The sequence below is a fragment of the Notamacropus eugenii genome, chromosome 1, assembly GCF_028372415.1.
Source record: "Notamacropus eugenii isolate mMacEug1 chromosome 1, mMacEug1.pri_v2, whole genome shotgun sequence".
Classification (NCBI taxonomy): Eukaryota; Metazoa; Chordata; class Mammalia; order Diprotodontia; family Macropodidae; genus Notamacropus; species Notamacropus eugenii.
This window is the reverse complement of record NC_092872.1, coordinates 58,917,304-58,936,439: the sequence shown is the minus strand read 5'-3', so window position 1 is coordinate 58,936,439 and position 19,136 is coordinate 58,917,304. Positions and strand designations below refer to the sequence as shown.

Sequence of the window (19,136 nt, the reverse complement as noted above, 5' to 3'; positions counted from 1 at the left end):
TTTTCAATGGGTGGGGGGTGGGGCTAGAGGGAAAGAGAGAATTTGGAATTCAAAAGTTTTAAAGATCAATGTCAAAACAAACAAGTGATGAACTGAAAATTTTTTGAAAAAGAAAAAATAGATTAAGCTAAAAAACTATGTAAATGTGAACTATTATTATTACATCTCCCAGGGACCTGCTATTTTCTCAAGACACACAAATGAGATGATAGGTTTCCTGTAGTTGAAATAGTTTTTAAAAAATGGACCACACATTAGGTTTTCAAGTATCTTGTTGCATCAGATAATCTTATTTACATTGATACAGAATCACTTTACATACTTTAAATTAGACATTAATAGTGGCTTTATTTTAAGCAAATTAAAAATGAAATAAAGTGGAACCATTCAGAAACATTCTTCATTAACCTGCCTGACTTTTAGCACAAGCATTTCTTTTCATACTTAAAAGCCATAATGTTCAAATAAAGTTATGGCTATTATGGAAACAGTACACTTTGCTATAGTTTAACCTGAAAACCTGAAACTAGTTAGATTACTATTTTGTAAAAAACCAAACACTCGTACATGAAGAGACAATGATTCTTAAGAGTCAAATAATTTAAAGATACTTTTCTGATGATGCCAACAATGTAAGGACAGTAATCCAAGAACCATGGTTGGCAAGAGCGCAATTTGAATGAACAGTTGAATTCTATCCACTTGGGGATATGGGATATAGTATGACTTGGTATAAGGCCAGTATGGTGGGCTTGAAATCTGGCTTTAAATTGAAGTGGGAGGGACAACAGGTTACCTTCGTAAGGACAACTCTATAATGATAATTACGTCCTGTAGTTAATACATTTAACCACCCTCAACCCTCATTAATCATTAGATTGCCTTCACCACATCACCAAAGTGCTTACTTTACAAGATGAACTGTACTCCTAAGATTTTGAAAACGACACACAGAAGTGGTTGTGATGAAGGGAGAAATTAAATAGCTCTTGACATACCCTTTGAAAAGGAAAAGGAGACTGTCAAGGCATGTTGAATATAGGCTCCTAAAGAAGAGAGCATATAGGGACGGATTCATTTGGGCAATTCCTCAGGATACTTGCTAAGTGAAAAGTTAATTAGTTCACAGCCATATGCAGCTGAAGGCTTCATTTTAAGCTGTGGGCAGAGGTTTTAGTTTTTTTTTCACTTTTTTTTTAAGTTTCACAGTTACAACTCCCACCATATCCAACTCCAAATTAAAATTTTGGCTCCATAAGTAGTATGTAATTGTTCTACTATGTGCAGTCAGAAGGATTTGGGTTACCTTCCCATGGACAGGAAATCTGCATCATCTGTTAAGATATCAGGGTCTATCTTAGAGTTAAGGCATATCTTATTAATAAGTCCATCCACTGGTAACCCTATTCTAAGGGGAAATTTGTCACATGATTTTACTGTTGCTGAAGTATGTCAGAGAGCCTCTGCATGCAGCTGCTATGCTATTGATCTGGAGTCCTTTCATTTTCCAGTCCAACAGACCGTGCTCCTGCAACTTCATCTGTCTAGTTTCCAGTGGACCGCTTGCCTGCATGGAAGAGGAAAATTAATAATAACATTTCACTTGGCTTAATTTCAAAATGACAATAGGAAATTCCATTGTGGGTAAAATTTACTAAGCACTCTCTAGCTGACATGCAGGATCATTTATCCAAATGGGATACACAAAACACCCAAAAGAGGTGTGAGGATTGGGTGAGACACAATAGCCATGGTTAAGCTAAAAAAGAATCTGCAAAAAAACCCCTGGATTCCTAACAGTTCTCTGGATCAGTGAGTTGAAAGATAGTCAAGAGGTTAAAATTCTTAAGTTCTAAGCCAAGTTCTGCCACTGATTCACTGTGTGACCTTGGGCAATCCACTTTCCCTAATTGCAGAATGCAGAGAGTGCATGTTGTGAAGAATTAATAACAGGAATAGGGCTGGTTTGAAAATCGTTTGCCAAAAACTATTAGTGAAGTGGAATGTGATCACAAAACTGACTGTTGACATATGGCAATCACAAAGTGATTACTCAGCAATTATTACTGATTTTTGCTATTGCTATAATGAGACAACAGTGCAAGTAATCACAAGTGCCTGACAGGCCTGAGGCTAAAAGTTAAAGTGAGAGAAAAGAACAACTATTTAAAGGAAGAAAGGGTAGGGAAGAAATACCTCAAGAAATTTCCTACCTCGCCTGGGATATCAGGAACTAAACATTTTCTTAAGTTTGGAAAGGAATCCCTCCTTGTTCTCCCCAGCCTCAGGCCTAGCTCTGCCTCTGGCAGAGCTATCCATGGTGCTGCCACCTGGATACAAACAGCAAAAAAAGCTGTGGTAAAGGGCACATATGATATGTTGTACCATACACCACAGACGGACCACGAGAAAGAACATTGTTAGCTTGGGAAATCAAGTTGGTAGTTATCCCAAGTACTATCCCAAGGAGAAAGAAACAGTTCATTCTTGGGAGAGCAAAGGATAAAAGGGCTGGTATTAGAAAGGATTAACCTAAGTAAACCATGGATAAAAACTTTAATGCACTGGAATCTGTTTTTGTAGATACAGGTTCATCACAGTTTGGTAGGATGGGGAGATGAAAAAAAATGGAGAATGAAAATGCCAGATTGTCTTTGATAGTGAAGGTGAAGGGCATTAAACCCAGGACAAGAATGGCTTTGTTACAAAATGCTTCAATTTTCCACAGATTCAACTATATTGTACATAGTGTCTCAGGTGAAAAGACAACTCACTTATATAGCACTGTCCTCCACTAAAATCTTTTTCCAATAACTCACCTCAGTGTATAGAATTCATCAACATCAAGTCCATGAGGCTTTCACCAGAGAGTACAAGCTGATAGGTTCTACTAAGCTGAAAAGGCATTGAGCAACACTTGTGATGAACTGGACATCTATGATCTAGAGAGTGTTCAAGCTAAGCTCAGAATTTCATCACCATATTGGCTACAAGAAGACAAATTTTTTTGGACCTAACAACTTTTAAAAAGCTATCTATTAAGTTCATGGAGGGGTTGCATCAATAGAAGGAGTGCCAACACTGATAAAATCACACTGTTTGAAGTATTATATAATATATAGCATTTCAAAAAACTGTTTTTTACCAAGCAGTTTCATGGTGGAGAGTTCAAACATCATCCTCATTTTATAGATCAGAAATCTGAAGCTAAAGAGAGGTGAACTAACTCACCTATTTTCCCTCATTCCAATTTTCCTTTGGCTTTGCAATCTAAACCTTATAACTTTCAAACCCTCTACCTCTTAGCTCTCTCCCAGGTCATAACCCCTACAATGGCTAGACTCTTCACCTTCCCCTTAGTGACCCGATTAACTCTATACCGTCCTTTACACTGGAGTCCCTTGCCTGTTTGTTCTACTGACAACCATGCCTTGCCAAACATACCTCAACCTTGGGTTATTTTCATCGTCTGCCACCTTGGCTCCTATTCATGCACAGTGAATAGCGCTAGAGAAAACTCACAAAACCACGCCAATTGGTTTCCCTACAAATATGTAAACTGGGCCCCCACTGCAGCAAAGCAATCTTTTTATACTTGTTAATAAATTCTCTATCCCACTCACCACAGCAGCTATTCCAAACCTATCCATCCTTACTTGACTCCCATGGCAACTCCACCCCCACCCCTTATTCTCTCAGCTGAAGCTTGCCTCATGCTTCACCAAAAAAGCAGAGGCCTTCACCAAGAGATCCCTCCCCTCCCTCATATCTCAAGATTCAGAAAACTTTCCCCCACCATCTCTTCCTTCACCTGTCTCACATACAGAAGTGGTCCTCCTCCTTGCTACAGTGAATCTCTCTAACATCAACATGTATTCTTGATTCCACTCCATGCTATCTCCTCCAGAAGACTTTTACCTCTATCATCCTCCAGTCAATTATGAATTTTTTAATCTTTGTCTACTGCTGCCTAAACAGATGTCTATGGATCCATTATCCTTAAAAAAATAAAGAGTATTTCCAAGTATTTCCTCCCCTCAACCTTTTCCCCACCCCAGTTAATCTTATATCTCTCCTCTCTTTTATGGATAAACTCCTTGAAAAAGCTATCATTCAACTGAAACTGTTCTCTCTAAAGTCACCAATGAATTCTTGATTGCCAAATCTAATAGCTTCTTCTCAATCTTCACCCTTCTTGACTTTTCTGTAGACTTTGATACTTGTTCACCCTCTTCTCTCTAGGTTTTTGTAATACTGTTTTGACCTGCTTCTTTTCCTACCCATCGGACCATTCCTTCTCAGTCTCCTTTGCTGGATCTTCGTTCAGGTTGAACCTACTAATTTTGTGAGTGGTAATTCACTCTTCACCTTCCCCACCCCCACCTCTGCTCCACTCACTTATCTCTAAGATCAAGTATAAAAGTCTCTTTTGGGATTTATTTTCCTACATTTTCTATCTTCATACACTCGACTCCCCTCCACATACCCTACAATCCAGCTATAACTGGTAGACTTGTATCTTTCATTCTGTGCCATTCAATTGTCCTCAACGTCTAGGATGTTCTCCCTCTTTACCTTGACCTCCTCACTTCCTTCAAGACTCAGCTCAAATTCAACCTTCTAAAGGAGATCTTTCTCATCTGCACCCTACTCTATACCCTTCCGGAGATGACCTGCCATATTTTGTAAGAACAATTTTTGCATGTTATCTCCCCCATTAGAATATGTGCTCTGTTTCAGCAGGGACCATGTTTTGGCTTTTCTTTATATTCTCAGTACTCAGTATGTGTCTGACACATAGTAAGCATATAATAAATGCTTTCTGACTGGCTAACCACCTATAGAAAGTTGATCTCACACCAAGTAAAAAAATTAATATGCCAGAGATCAAGTCTTCTTCCAAGCACAGAGAGATTTGTCTCCAAACATCAGAACAAAAATATTACATGCTATGAAACTGAGGACACAAAAGACAGCAATGCAACTGCTCTCTCTCATAACCTCCTTGTATCCTACAGTCATGTAGTACAACATGGGGTCAAAAGTACCAGTCATGTGACTGGCCAAGTCATGATCTCTCCATATCTCTTTCCACAGGTCCCAGAACAGGAATAAAAACTCTAACAGCTGAAAAAAGCAAATGAAATAGGCATTTATTAAGTACCTAGTATATGCCAAGCACTATGCAAGGTGCAAGGGGTACAAAACAAAAATAAAGCAGTCTCTGCCCCTAGGCAGCTCTTATTTTATTGAAGAAGACAATATTTATATAAACATGTATATATAAATATATCTGTTATTAACCAGAATATGGTTGATACAAAAGGTGGCACTTGACCATATTTCAGAGGAGAAAAGGGATTCTAAGAGACAGAAGTGAGAAGGGAGTACATGCCAGAACAATGTACAGACAGTGCAAAGGTACGGAGATGGGAGATGACATGTGGGACGTGAGGAAAAGTAAGGCCAGTGTAACTGGTACACAGAGTTTGGGAAGAGTATATAACAAAGTTGGAAAGTTACAGGAGGGCCAAGTTGTTAAGGGTTCTAAAAGTCAAACTGAGAAGCCTTTAATGTTATTCTATAAGCAAGAGAGAGGTAGTGAATTTTGTTGGGTATTAAGAGACACATGCTTAGACCAGCAATTTAGGAAAAACAAAATATTATTTTGAGGATCAAATGAGATAATATATAAATTGCCTTGTAAATTACAATGCTGGGGACAGTGTGGTGGAGGAGGAAAGAGCTATGGATTTGAAATCAGATGATCCAGGTTCAGATTATGGTTATTTCAACTCCTTGACCCAAAAATGTGCAAGAAATTGCCCCAGGTAGTCCACAGTACAGCTGGGACTCAAATCCAAGTTTTCTGATTCACAGTTCATTATTCCTCCTAAGCCATTTTTTCGAACTAGGTGAGGAATTGAGAGAAGTGGAACAAATGAATGGAAATCTGTAGAAAATTATTTGTGGCTGAGGATTTTTTATACATATAATTTACTAAGAATATCATGATAGCATAAAGATTCCTTTCAATGTCCTGTGTTCAAGGTTAGCCAATAAATAATTTTTCTTAAAGAAGGGTTTAAAGTGGAAAAGCAGTTTGGTTTTATAAAGCCATTTGAATGAACAAATACAGAAAAGTATTTTACTTTTTACATATGCTTTGCGAACATTTCGCTTTTTACTACTAATAAGTAAATTAAAGTATATTACTTTAAGGATCTGTGACTTTTATCTGTGTGAGTACTATCTCCACCAATGAAGAATAAAACCCCTCCGATTCTCACCATTTTGACACTACAAAGGGATCTGGCCAACCTTCTGCTGATTAGTATCTCTACAAACATCAGTCTCTAAGCTTCTCCAGCTGAGCAGAACTTGCTTGAGGCTGCACTCAAGTGGAACAGTCTTCAAAAGCCAAGGATGGGAGATCTGGACCTCCAGCTAAGGTAGCTGCTTGAATCCCTAGCTCCCACATACCTACTGCAGCAAAATTCTTAAGTTTCACCACGTAATAATAAAAAAATCCAATTAAAAAAACACACTAAGTATGCCCTTCTAGCACCCCCTCCAACAGTGACTATTTTGGTCTTTGCCAAATTGATGGCTATGAGGTGAAATTATTTTGATTTGCATTTCTCTTATTACTAGTAAATGGGGATATCCATTCATATGGTTAATCATATGCACTTTTTCTTTTGAAAACGTCATAGCCTTTGACCTGCTAGTACTGGGAAATGGCTTGTGGTTTTACTTATTGTGGTTTCTATTATTACTTATACATCATGGATACCAAGCCCTATCTAAGAAATGTGATATAATTTTTTTCCAGTCAATTACTTCCTTCTTACCCCAAATAATTAATTTTGTTTGTTCAAAAGGCATCCAACTTCACTTTTTTCAATTTCAATCAAAAGTTCCTATTCTTTTGTAAAGATAAAACATTTTTACAAAATGTCTGCTTCTATCCCTTGTTTGGTTCAGAATTCATTCAGACTGGTAGCTATGAAAATATTATCTGTTTCCCTTCTAATTACTTTTGTGACATAATCTTTAAAATTTAGGCCAAGTATTGATTTTTAATTTATTGTGACATAGTATAAGATGCTGGCCTTAGCCAAATTTCTTGTCAGATTGCTTTCCAGTTTTCTTAGCAGTTCTTTTCAAAATGGCAGTTAATTCTTAGGATAGGCACACAAATGATTTGCTGCTAGAGCTTTGAATCTGGTACAACCATTTTGGAAAGAAAAAAAGTCACACAAATTAATTTGTTAAAATATTCATGCCCTTTGCCCAAATAGATCTACTGCTAGGCATATACCCTAAAGGAAGTCAGTTATAAAAAAGCTCTACCATAATACTTACAGAAACAAATAACTGGAAATAAAATGCGTGCCCATTGATTAGGGATTGGTTAAACAAATTGTGGTACATGAATGTAATGGAATTTTACATGTGCTGCAAGAAACAACAAGCATAAGGAAGACAGAAAAGCCTTGAGAGAATTACATGAAATTGACACAAAGTAAAGTAAGCAAAGTCAAGAAACAATATATGTAATGCCAACACTGTAAATGAAAATCACAAAAACCATACAAAATAAATGAAAATGAACACTGCAAAATCACAAAGAGCAAGTTTAGTCCCAAATATGAAGTGAAAAGATAACTCCCCTTATTCCTTTGCAGAAGGGAGGGACCACATACATGGGGGGATATTACATATGAGAATTTTTTTAAATTCTTGAGGATTTAAAAAAATTCCATGATGTAGAAATTTTATTAAGAAAATTCAGATACCATTAATTTTAATGACACTTTATATCATTCAGACTAGAATTATTGACCTATACAATAAAGAGGTAACAAAGAATACTTAACGACCTCAGCTACTAACATTCCTAACTAGGTCTAACGAATTAAAATATTACAAGCAATTCACTCACTCAACCATTTATTGAGTTTATTATGTATTCTGTAATAGGTGCTATTCTGTCTGTATGGATTCAGTTTCAAGAGAACACAAGTTAATATACTGAACTTTCTACTAACACGTTACTTACCTCAAAACTTCTTTAAGACTTTCTGTAATTTTTATATTTGGGTCAAGATTTCCTCCCAAAAGACACACCTCTCTCCAATTTGTTAATTTAAGCCAAAAGAAAAAAGTAAGATGTGCCTTATAAGAAGTTAGCTTCAGTATAACTTTAGGGGTAGAGACAGGAGAGGTATAAATCCACATTCACAGCTTCATGACTCACCTGAGATGCATATAATCTAATTCAGTTGGTCTTGGACTGACTTCATTTCTAATTAAATGTCTTCTCTCTTATCTTCCTCATGCTTCTTCCCTGCATGTCAACTCTCTATTAGCCATGTTAAGTGAAGGTAGTAATGGCATGAATAATCCAAAAATCAGTTCATTTTTAAATCTACAATGCTGGTACTTACAGTTGACTATTCTGTGTCTAATGATCTGTGAATTCACAATCCTAGTGTCACACTGCTCAGTTCTAACTAACTTAAGAATATTAAAGAGTTCATGTATTTCCTTTAATAATAACATTCAAATACCCCCAAGTAAAAGTCTCCAAGGTGGTTAAAAGCTGGAAATTAAAAGCTACTGTCAAGGATATTAAAAGCAGTCTGTAAGGCATCCCAAGTTCCAAAACTGCTTCTAAAATCTTCTTGTCCAAAGGGCCCATAGCTATATCTCTTATCAATCCACTTAGTGGCAAAGTTGATTCAAAATGCCCTAGGTCTGCTCCATAAACTCATCTCTTCACCCACAACAATCTTGACTGCTGTTGTGGAAGTGTGTGAGGTACCTCAAGCCAGCTCAGTTCCACCAGTATCCTGACTAACCAGAGATAGGCAGAATCAGTCCTCAAATAAGTACAAGCCTTAGCTGAAACAAATCTGTCTTCTAACTAAGCTTAAAGTCTTTCTAACACACACCTTCCCTGGGATGAGAAAGAATGTATGTTCTGTTTTTAAAAGGTTTTTCCTGGCTATGAGATGGCAAGTGGTTCTATTGACCAGCTCTGTAGTTTGACATAAACTAATCAATTAAGAAACCTTACTTTTCAGGCCTCAAACATCTCCTTTGTATACATTTGCTCCATAATAAATCAAATCTGCAAAGAAATTGAAGATTAACTTCAATGCCTTCCTTGGTGTTCACTAAACAAATACAAATGTTTTGAAGACAGTCCTAGTGGGACAGTCTAACAGCAAGCTTTTTGAAAGTGGGTGAACTGTTCTCACACTCAGTACCTGGCCAGTAAACATTTTCACAAATGAAGCACAGTACAAGTAGATGGGAGAGCTTGTATTCTTCCCATTCAATGCCTCTCAGAGTTGCTGTGTAATGAAATGCCTAGAACAGTGATATACAGGGATTCTAACACCATGGCATTGGTGAGACCACTTAATGAAATTTAATATTGTTTGTGTCCTATTTTAATGTGTGAGTACACCATGGACTGTCTATTTGACTTTCTCACAGAGGATGTAAAAAAATTAAATGCATGCCTTATACAATAACAGAGAGCTCACTGAAGTGAAGGCTATGATTCTTAAGTATGATCCTGATTATGCCTTGGAATCAAATTTTGTCTGGGAACATAACTCTGATATTTTAAGTTAATGGGTAAGGAAAATTTGTTATGTAAGTTTTCATTTTATAAACAACTTTTATAAAATGTAACCAATGAATACAGTAAGGTCAAGCTATTCCATTTATGTCAATGAAAACATGAAACCAAGATCTGGCTTACAACGAAAAAAAACAACTTTTGGGCAATTAATAACTACTAGATTTTTTGAGTTACAGCAAATGGAAGACATTAAAAAAAGTATAGGAATTGCCATATGCCCTGTAATCTTAATGAAAGTTATCCTAAATGAATCATTATTTTAATGTTTCTAGGCAAAAGGGACTCCTTGAGAAAAGAAATGACAAAATGTTCTAAATTATTCAATGAAGCTTCAGTGCTCTGTCAAAATTCTACATATAAAAGTTTTTGTCCCTGGCTTTCTTGTTCCCTGAATTATCTATCCCTCTTTAGGCACTCAATAAAAGTCTATTAATGTATATAAATATTTTCATAATAGTGTTATATGTAATAAGAAAAAAATCTGGAGCTGGGCATGGTATATTTGTGACATAATGAGTAATGATGACTGTATTAGCCACCCTTATTTCTAGCCTGGGGATAGGAAAACAAATTTTATAAAGTTGAACAAAATACATGCCCACTGATTAGAGAAGAGCTCAACAAATCATATTACTATAGTAAAATATTACTGTACTGTAAAGAATGATGAATTATGAAAAATTCAGAAAAAGATGAAAATGGTTAAGGGAAGCAATGCAGAATGTGGTCAAAAGAACAACATATAAAATAATTATAACAATATTCTAACAATGTGGAAAGTCGCCCACAATCATGGTCAACTGCAACAGCTGGTATAGAACCAACTTGTAAAAATTAAAGAACACATTTCTCTTTTCTTTAAACAACTGACAAACTAATTTTTCTTCAAAGGATTTTGGGTATTTATTTGGTGATATCTGTCTAACGTAATACATCAATATTTATTTTTACTCTATTGATGGTGACAAAACAATCCTTTCCAACTGCTTCACTAACAAACCCTGCATGTTACTGAGAAACTCCTTGCTGGTCTCAAAACCTTAGGCTTAAATTAACACGCCATTCAATCAGATTCATTAAGCTCTCAAAACTCTAAAACTTTTTACAATATACCAAGTACGAAATAATGAAATAGCAAGACCATACTGGTTATCCCCAAGAGACAGACATCCTATTCTAAAAAGACACAGGGGCTTGCAGATAGACCATCTTTTCTGAACCAGAAATATATGATGTTTTTCTCACTGAGAGTAGTAGTATTAATTATTAAAGCAATTACTAAAATGGAAGACATAAGGCAGGTAATGGAATTATAATTCTCTCCATTTTAAAGGTGAAATGACTTGTCCATAAGCACGTGGACAAATGCCAGAGTTGGAAGTCGAACCCAAGTTTTCTGACTTCCAAATCCTATGCTCATTCCAGGATGCCACATTGCCTAACATTATGCATCACATTTAAGCTCAGAACAAACTCTTCTGACTTCTCATATTTAACTAAAGACAGTGTTAAAAATGTTTTAAAGGTCAAATGATTATTTGTTGCTTGATGTTGTGCACTCCTATTGACTCCTGTATGTGACACCTCAAAAGGCTTTTGAAATCAGAATTCTCCCCAAAAAGCACGGATGAGCAGTTCTGAAGCAGGGATTAAATGTTATGCCCAAGGTCACATAACAAGTGGCAGAACAAGTATGATAGAACCCAGCACCCTTCTTAACTACTCTACAGAGATTCCCATCTAGCAAGAGGCACTTGTTAACATTCTTACCATAGTACAGATATAGAAAGAGAAAATGATATTCTTTTTAAGAAAAAGATACCCTTCTAATCATTCTGTATCCAAATATATGTTGTCTGCTTACAATAATCATTCTAGAAAAGATGGCAAATACACAACACACAAAAATACTAGGGTAAAAAAAAAAGTTGATCTACTTATCTCTCAATGTCCCCATAATTGGGAGGGAAGTCTTTTACTTACTCTTCCCAAAAGAACCAGAAAGAAGTATTCTATGTTCCACTCAGTCACCTCTGAAGTGTTAAAAAACAACATCTTGCATGAAATCCTTACCAGTAGCTGTATTTATGACACCATTTACTGTCCCTTCAACATCCGTCTCATCTTCTGCATAGCTGAGCATCAGGCTTTGCTGCCTGCTCGTCAGTCTTCTGTGAAGGGCAAACAAGGCAACGTACCATTATTTCTGAATGGCTATTGAATGCTTGTTCTGGACAGTGACATATGACAGTCTTTAGTACATAGTAAACAATGATTAAACCATATCTATGTCTAAAATATTCAAGAATCCTTTAGTGTATCCATTGCATGTCCAGGAAAAATAAAGGTTCATCATAGCATTCAGATACAAAGACATGTTTTTCCATACTCTTACACTGATAAAAACACTACATGTTCGCTCACACTCTTCTTTTTAATTGATAGATCTAAATAATCTCTGCATTATCTTATAAAAAAAAGCATCCAACACTAAACTATGTGACTAACATACTGTGCTCCTCGGGTTGACCTAAAATGATATATCATCCTACCTATTTTCATTCATTCACCATCAAAACATACATATTTCTGAAAGAGGTTAGGAGAAAAATAACTTTTTTCTCCACTGGCTTTCACTATAATTTCAGAGAAGTATCTGCAGAAAAAATTTTGGATTCACACCAAAAAAGTGACTTGCTGAAATTTCTTACCCCTAAAATGTAGAAAAAATCCACAGAATATAGTAAAAACAAAGTACCTAAGCCAGATTTTCCCCCAAAACTTAAATGAAAATCAAATTCTGAAATACTTCTCAACAAATTATTTCAGCAATAACCATTATCCACAATGGATTCTTGCGAGGGAAAAAGCATTAATGCAAAAAGTAAAGAGCAGTTCAGAAGTGAAGTAATTTTCATTTATACAGAGTAACCCTCTCAATAAGCATTGTTGACTACTACCAAAGTGAAAGATTTATTAGATTCTACTGTACTGCCAAACTAGTCACTTACCTGGGAATTCTAATTTTTAGATGAATGTAGTGGTCACCATAGCCATAGCTATTAATACGGGGGATGCCTTTCCCACTCATTCGAATCTTTTGGTCAGCCTGCATCCCAGGAGGTATCTATGAATGCAAAAGAAATGTGCTGAGATTGCCTTTGTTCCCAGGGGCCCAAGTGAACAATTTTCATTATAGTAAGACAATCTTAAAGTGCTGCCTTGGAAAGAGTTAGTTGTCATTTAATCTACTAATAGTTCAATAAAGCCCAAACTTCATGAATCTGAATATTCCCTCTAACCATGCAGATTATAATCCAACCACATCTTCTCATAAAATGCTCCACAGAAAACTGATCCACTGAGCTGGAAGCTTTCTTCTAGGTTTTCTTTTTTTTTTTAATATTCTATGCTCCCTGATCCTTCACTTCAGCTACATGACCAATCCACTTCCTTTTCCCAGAAAATACAAACCTTAAAAGTGTTACATAAACATGAGCTATTGTTATTATCATTATTATACATTTTCTTAATACTATTTTTAAAGTCACTTCTTGCATACTTCTTTTCAATGTTAATAGGCTACAGCCTATCTGTCTGTGTTTGCCCTTCGTTTTTGAAGACCATGACATCAGAGAAAAGATGACATGACTTCTACTTGACATTGTTTTGAGTGAGGGAGGGCTGTGTAAGGTCACCTGCCTCACTTCTCCTCCTGAGCCATCTGGGTCCAGTGACCAGATACTCATCAATGCATCAGAATGACTAGAGATGGCCCAGAATGCAATGCGAGACCTTGGCCTTTTTAGGTACTCATTTAGAGGGAGGTAACGCCCATATAGGGATATAAATAGTGTGCCCATATTAAATAACAAGTTTTGTTTTTCTTTTCTCTTCCTGTTTATCTTTTTATGCCTCTCTTGAGTCTTGCATTTGAAAACAAAATTTTCTAATGAGCTCTGGCCTTTTCATAAGGAAGGTCTGGACACCCCTTATTTCATTGAATGTCTATCTCCTTGCCTGAAAGATTATGCTCTATTTTGTTTGGTAAATGAACTTTGCTTGTACTCCAACCTCCTTTGCCTTATGCAGTATCTTATTCCAATCCCTCTGACCTTTTCATGTAGAATCTGCAAGGTCCTGTATGATTCTGACTAAAAATATTTAAATAGTTTCTTTCTGGCTGCTCGCAGTATTTTCTCCTTGACCTGATAATTCTGGAATTTGGCAACAATACTGCTCCAACTATTTAGCAGAGTACTGAACTAGGTACTGGGAGGGAGCTAAAAACTGACAGATAAAAAATGTGAGCAGGAGAAAACTTCTAGAGAAACCAGGTCAAAGGCCAGAAAGAGGAAATAGGAAGACTACAGGTTTCTTGGGAGAAATCAGGAAGAATGGTGAAGATAAATACAGATAAAGAATGGTTTAAACTAGGAATTAAACATATGAATCAAAAAAAGATCTTTATTCCTCCAAAAACCAGAAAGTGGCAACAGCAGACCAGGACATAATGGATGAAATAATGTAACCTACTTAGGCATACAATATGTCTCTCTATTCCCTTTTGAGTCATCTGTGATTTTGACTTTTCATAAATTATAATTACTGATTGAGGCCAGTTCAATTGAGGCCAATCATGAGTTTTAATAAGGAAATAAGTTACATTCAACAACAACCTAAAAATGTGCTTTATTCAGAATGTAAAAGCATAATCCTAAAGTTTGTATATGTTATTAATTCAGCAGTTACAGGACACTTGAATTCCATTTTTCTGCACAGGGCAAATCACAGGGAAGCAAAACAGCAGGACAGTAAAGAGACTGTCCTTAATTTATAACTGTACTTAATTTCTTGCAGACCAAGTGACTTACCGTGACATTGATTGTCTCATATAACCCCTGAGCTCTGGCTGTCCCACCAAGGACAGCTTGAGCTACAGAAACAAAGAGGTCTGAGTGGATATCTGCTCCTTCCCTCCTAAACACAGGACTTCTCTGAACCTAAAATATCAGGGATGGAAAAGGATTATAACCAAGAGACCAAGCTCTGTAAATGACACATTATTTATCAGAAAACCAAATTCTAGGGTGTAAGGTACAATTTTAACCCTTTTTGCTTTTGTTTCAAGGAGAATGATGACCAAAAGACTATGCTTCCCCAAATTGGACTCTTCAATGTTTTGGACATAGGTTTTCTCCATCCTTAAAAAATATCTATCCTTTTTCAACCTGTTATACACTGAATTGTACGAGAGAGGCAAAAAACAGCTTTGTTTTTTCAATATATCAGGTGCTATATTAAAAAAAAATAGAAATTTCTTCATGAGTCTATTTCTTGTGCTCAGGAGGATGGAAATGCAGTGAGCTAATCTTCCTAGTTGTCCAACACTAGTTCCATTATCAACAAGGTGACAGCTCCCAGGAGTAGGGGGCCACCAAGAAAGACTTCCTTGCCTAAGGCGGAAGCAAACTATCCCAGGTCCGAAACAGAGCAGTTCAAATCTCCCATGCCAGTCATTAATGAGATCAGATCCATGTGCTACCCCATCATTTTCATCTAAAACAAAATATGAAAACCAAGTCTTTAAAAAAAAAAAAAGGTGGGTTTTCCTCACAAGATTGTGGAGTTGGAGAAGCCAAGAATAACCTACTAGCTAATAAACATTTATTGAGTCTGTTACGTGCATTAAAGGACACAGCATGTAGACAAATAAGTATATACACATATTTACACACACACACACACACACACACACACACACACACACACACAATTGGTGGTCATTCTAGAAAGCAATTGGGAATTATGACAGAAAATTACTCAGCTATACCAGTACTAGGCCTATAACCCAAAGAAATTAAAAAGGGCAAAATCATTCACAGCAATTCTTTCTGTGGTGGTAAAAAAGCTGGAAACTAAGGCAATAGGTATCCTATTGGAGAATGATTAAACAAATTACAATACGTAAATATAATGGAATATCACTGTGTCACAGGAAATGAAGAGTTTCAGAGAAAATTAAGAAGACGTATCAACTAATACTGCACACAGTTAATGAAACTAGGGAAACAATATATACAATGATAACACTATAGGGAAAAAACTTTGAAAGACCTCAGTACTTCAAACGATACAATGATAAGTCATGAGTCTGAGAGAACATGAAACCAATAATTCACATCCACAAAGGTGATGAAAAGACAGCCATCTTCAAACACAGCCAATTAATTTTTGTCGGACTACGTGCTTGATTTTTCCTTCCCTGCTAATCATCACCCCTTCTCTTCTCCCTTTTGACTAAACTCCTTGAGGGTTATTTACGGTCATTATTTCCCCTTTTTCTTCATCTCATTCTCTTCTAAAGTAGCCTGGCTTTCAATCTCATCATTCCACTGACACTGCACTTTCCAAAGTTACCAATCATCTCTTAACTGTCAAATCCAATGGTTTTTCTTCATCTTCATCCTTCTTGACCTCTCCCTCCAGCCTGGACACTCTTGTCTCTCTAGAGTTTTGTAACACTGCTCTCTTCTAGCTCTCTTACCTGTATCATTTCCTTCTGAGTCTCCTTTGTTAGATCATCTTGATCCCATCCTCTAACCATGGGTGTCCCCCAAGACTGTTCTGGGTCCTATTCTCTTCTCCCTCTATACCACCTCATTTAGTGATCTCATAAACTCCCATGAACTTAATTATCATTTCTCTGAAGATGATCTATTTATCTAGTACTAACCTCTCCTCTCAAATCTCCAAATGTCTTTTGGACATCTTGAACTAGGTGACCTACAAACTTAGCCTCAAACTAAACTCATTATCTATCTTCCCAACTTCCCTATTATTAAGGACACCCACCATCCTCCCAGTTACTCAGGACTGCAACCTAGATGTCTTCCTGAATTGCTCACTCTCTTACCTTCCCATCTGTTGCTGAATCCTGTTGATTCCACCTTTCTAACATCTTTTTTACGTGCTCCTTTCTCTCCTCTGACACTGGCACCACCTTGATACAGGCCCTTAATACCTCCTGCCATTGTTACTGCAAATGGTTGGTCTGTCTTCATTCCAACCCATACTCCACTCAGCTGTCAAAGTGATTTTCCTAAAGGACAGGTCTAACAATGTCATCCTCCTATTCAATTAATTTGAGTAGCTCTCTATTATCTATAGGATTGAGCATAAAATGCTTTATTTGGTTATTAAAGCCCTTCAAAACCTGGCCCCTCCCTATCTTTCAAGCATTCTTATTCCTGATCCTCTCCATGTATTCTGTGATCCAGTGACATTGGCTTCCTTATTGTTCCTCCCGTAAAACACTCCATCTCTTGACTGGTCATTTTCACTGGCTGCCTCTCATGCCTAGAGTTCTCTCTTCTCGTTTCTTTATCCTGGGTTCTCTGGTTTCAAGTTCCAGCTAAAATCCCATCTTCTACAAGAAGCCTTTTTCAGTCCTCTATAATGCTAATGCATTACTTCTGTATTAATCTTCAATTTATCCAGTATATATCTTGTATGTACATAGCTTGTGTGTTGTTCTCCCATTAGCCTGCAAGGAAACTGAAAGCAGGAACTGTTTGTTTTTTTGCCTTTCTGTCCTAGCACTCAATTCAAAATGTCTGGCACATAAAGTACTTAACATACGACTGATAGCTTTATTTGATTCAACTGGGAGGCTACAGGGATACTGTGGAAGGGACAGATTAATTTTAAAATGCTTGCTAATTTTAAAAAATGATAGTGCAAAGTAAGGACCTTCAGGTTTTTCTTTTTTAAAAACAGGGTAGGGAGATAAATATAAAGGAATACTACTGTCCTATAAGAAATGATGTATACAAAGATGCATAGAAAGATCTATATGAAATGATGCAAAGTGACATAAGCAGAGCCAGGAAAACAAACAGTGACTACAACAATGTTAATGAATAGAGACACAAAAGAAAATCAAAAGTAAATGCAACAAAAAAGTGGGACTCAAATGAAGGATGATGAAAAGACATTCCAAATGCACCCCTTTATGAAGGCGAGAGGTCCACAGGCATTATATATTGCATGTGTTTTTTGACTTTTTTAATGTATTGATCAATTATGCTAATTTTTTCCTCTCTAAAAAAATACCATTTGTCATATATCTGATAAAGGTGGTGATGTAAGAAACAGAAAATATCAATAAAAACTTATTTTTAAAAAGACAGTGGGGAAATCTTCTATTTGTCCAAAACATTTGCTCAAAGTTGTCTCCCAGATTTCTCTACCTGTGTTCTCTATCTCAATCAATCACACAACAAGCAGTAATTAAGAACTACGTGCTAGGCACTCTTCTAGGTGCTGGGGATACAAAAATCAAACAATCCTTACCCTCAAAGAGCCAATGCTCCATCAGGGGAGACAACATGTAAATATGTAAGTACAAACAGAAAGGATACAAAATAAATCAGGTTAGTTTAGGAAAGGAAGGCAATAGCACTTGAAAAATCAGGAAAGTGTTCATGTAGAAAGTGGAACTTAAGCAGAGTCTTAGAGGAAATAAAGATTTCTATAAGGTAGATATGAGAATAAAGCATATTGCAAGTAGAAGGGCAAGCCAAAAAGTAAGGAGATCGAGGATCATACATGAGAACAGGAGAGTCAGTTTGGCTAGAACAAAGACCATGGAAAGGGGAAGAATGAGGTTGAAAAGGTAGGTTGAGACAAGGTGGAAAAGACTTTAAAAGCCACACAGGAATTCATATTTGTCCTTGAAATAATTAGAGCTATCAGATAGCATGATGTAGTCGTTATAAACCTGTGCTTTGGAAAAATCACTTTGGTAGCTTGTGGAGAATGGATTGTATAAGGAGGGACTTAAGGCAGCTGTGACTAATGAGAATGAAAAGGATGCAAGTGGGGGAGAATGAAGAGTAGAGGACAATTAAATTGGGAAGTTCACGAAAAGGGATAGTTTTAGGGAAAAACAAAGAGTTGTTTTAAACATTCTAGTTAAAGATATCTGTGGGAAATCCAGTTTGAAATACACAAAAGGTAACTGGCAATGTGGAGGTGTAGCTGAGAAGAAAGTCAAGCTGGAGACATATATATGCAAATCATCTGCAGATGCCCTGAGATGCATCCAGTTAAGAGGTGTGATAGAGATGATGAGCCAGCCAAGGAGACTGAGAAGTTGTCAGGTATGCAGGAGAAGAAGTAAGGGAAAGCAGAATCATGAAAGCCCAGAGAAAAGAGGGTAGCTTAATGTTAAAGAAGGGTCAAAAGATGAAGACTGAGAGAAAACCATAAAATTTGACAATCAGATCACTGGTAAGATTGGAGGCTGTAATTTTAGTTCAGTGACGAGGTCTGAAGAGAGATTTGAGGAGATTAAGGAGGAGATTAGAGTGTGGGAAGAAACATCAACATATGCTGAAATTCCCTAGTATAGGGAAGGAGTTACGGAGGAAAGAATGTGTGCCAGGCACTGAACTCTTGAGGACAAAAATAA

At 36.6% G+C, this 19,136-nt stretch overlaps 1 protein-coding gene across 3 annotated transcripts in view; it reads right to left on the bottom strand.

Annotated features, from left to right (window-relative positions):
* Nucleotides 1–254: 254 nt before the first annotated feature.
* Nucleotides 255–19,136, bottom strand: part of DNAJA3 (DnaJ heat shock protein family (Hsp40) member A3) — a 46,266-nt gene continuing 27,384 nt past the window's right edge. For 2 of the 3 annotated variants that reach the window (XM_072603464.1, XM_072603478.1), the window contains exons 8-12: nucleotides 14,536–14,664; nucleotides 12,673–12,788; nucleotides 11,735–11,832; nucleotides 2,214–2,330; nucleotides 255–1,567 (exon numbers count right to left, since the gene is read on the bottom strand). In XM_072603464.1, the coding sequence (XP_072459565.1) occupies nucleotides 2,227–2,330; nucleotides 11,735–11,832; nucleotides 12,673–12,788; nucleotides 14,536–14,664 (447 nt within the window). In that variant the 3' untranslated portion in view covers nucleotides 255–1,567; nucleotides 2,214–2,226. The remainder of the gene's footprint in view (nucleotides 1,568–2,213; nucleotides 2,331–11,734; nucleotides 11,833–12,672; nucleotides 12,789–14,535; nucleotides 14,665–19,136) is intronic. The other variant, XM_072603470.1, reaches the window with a different exon arrangement.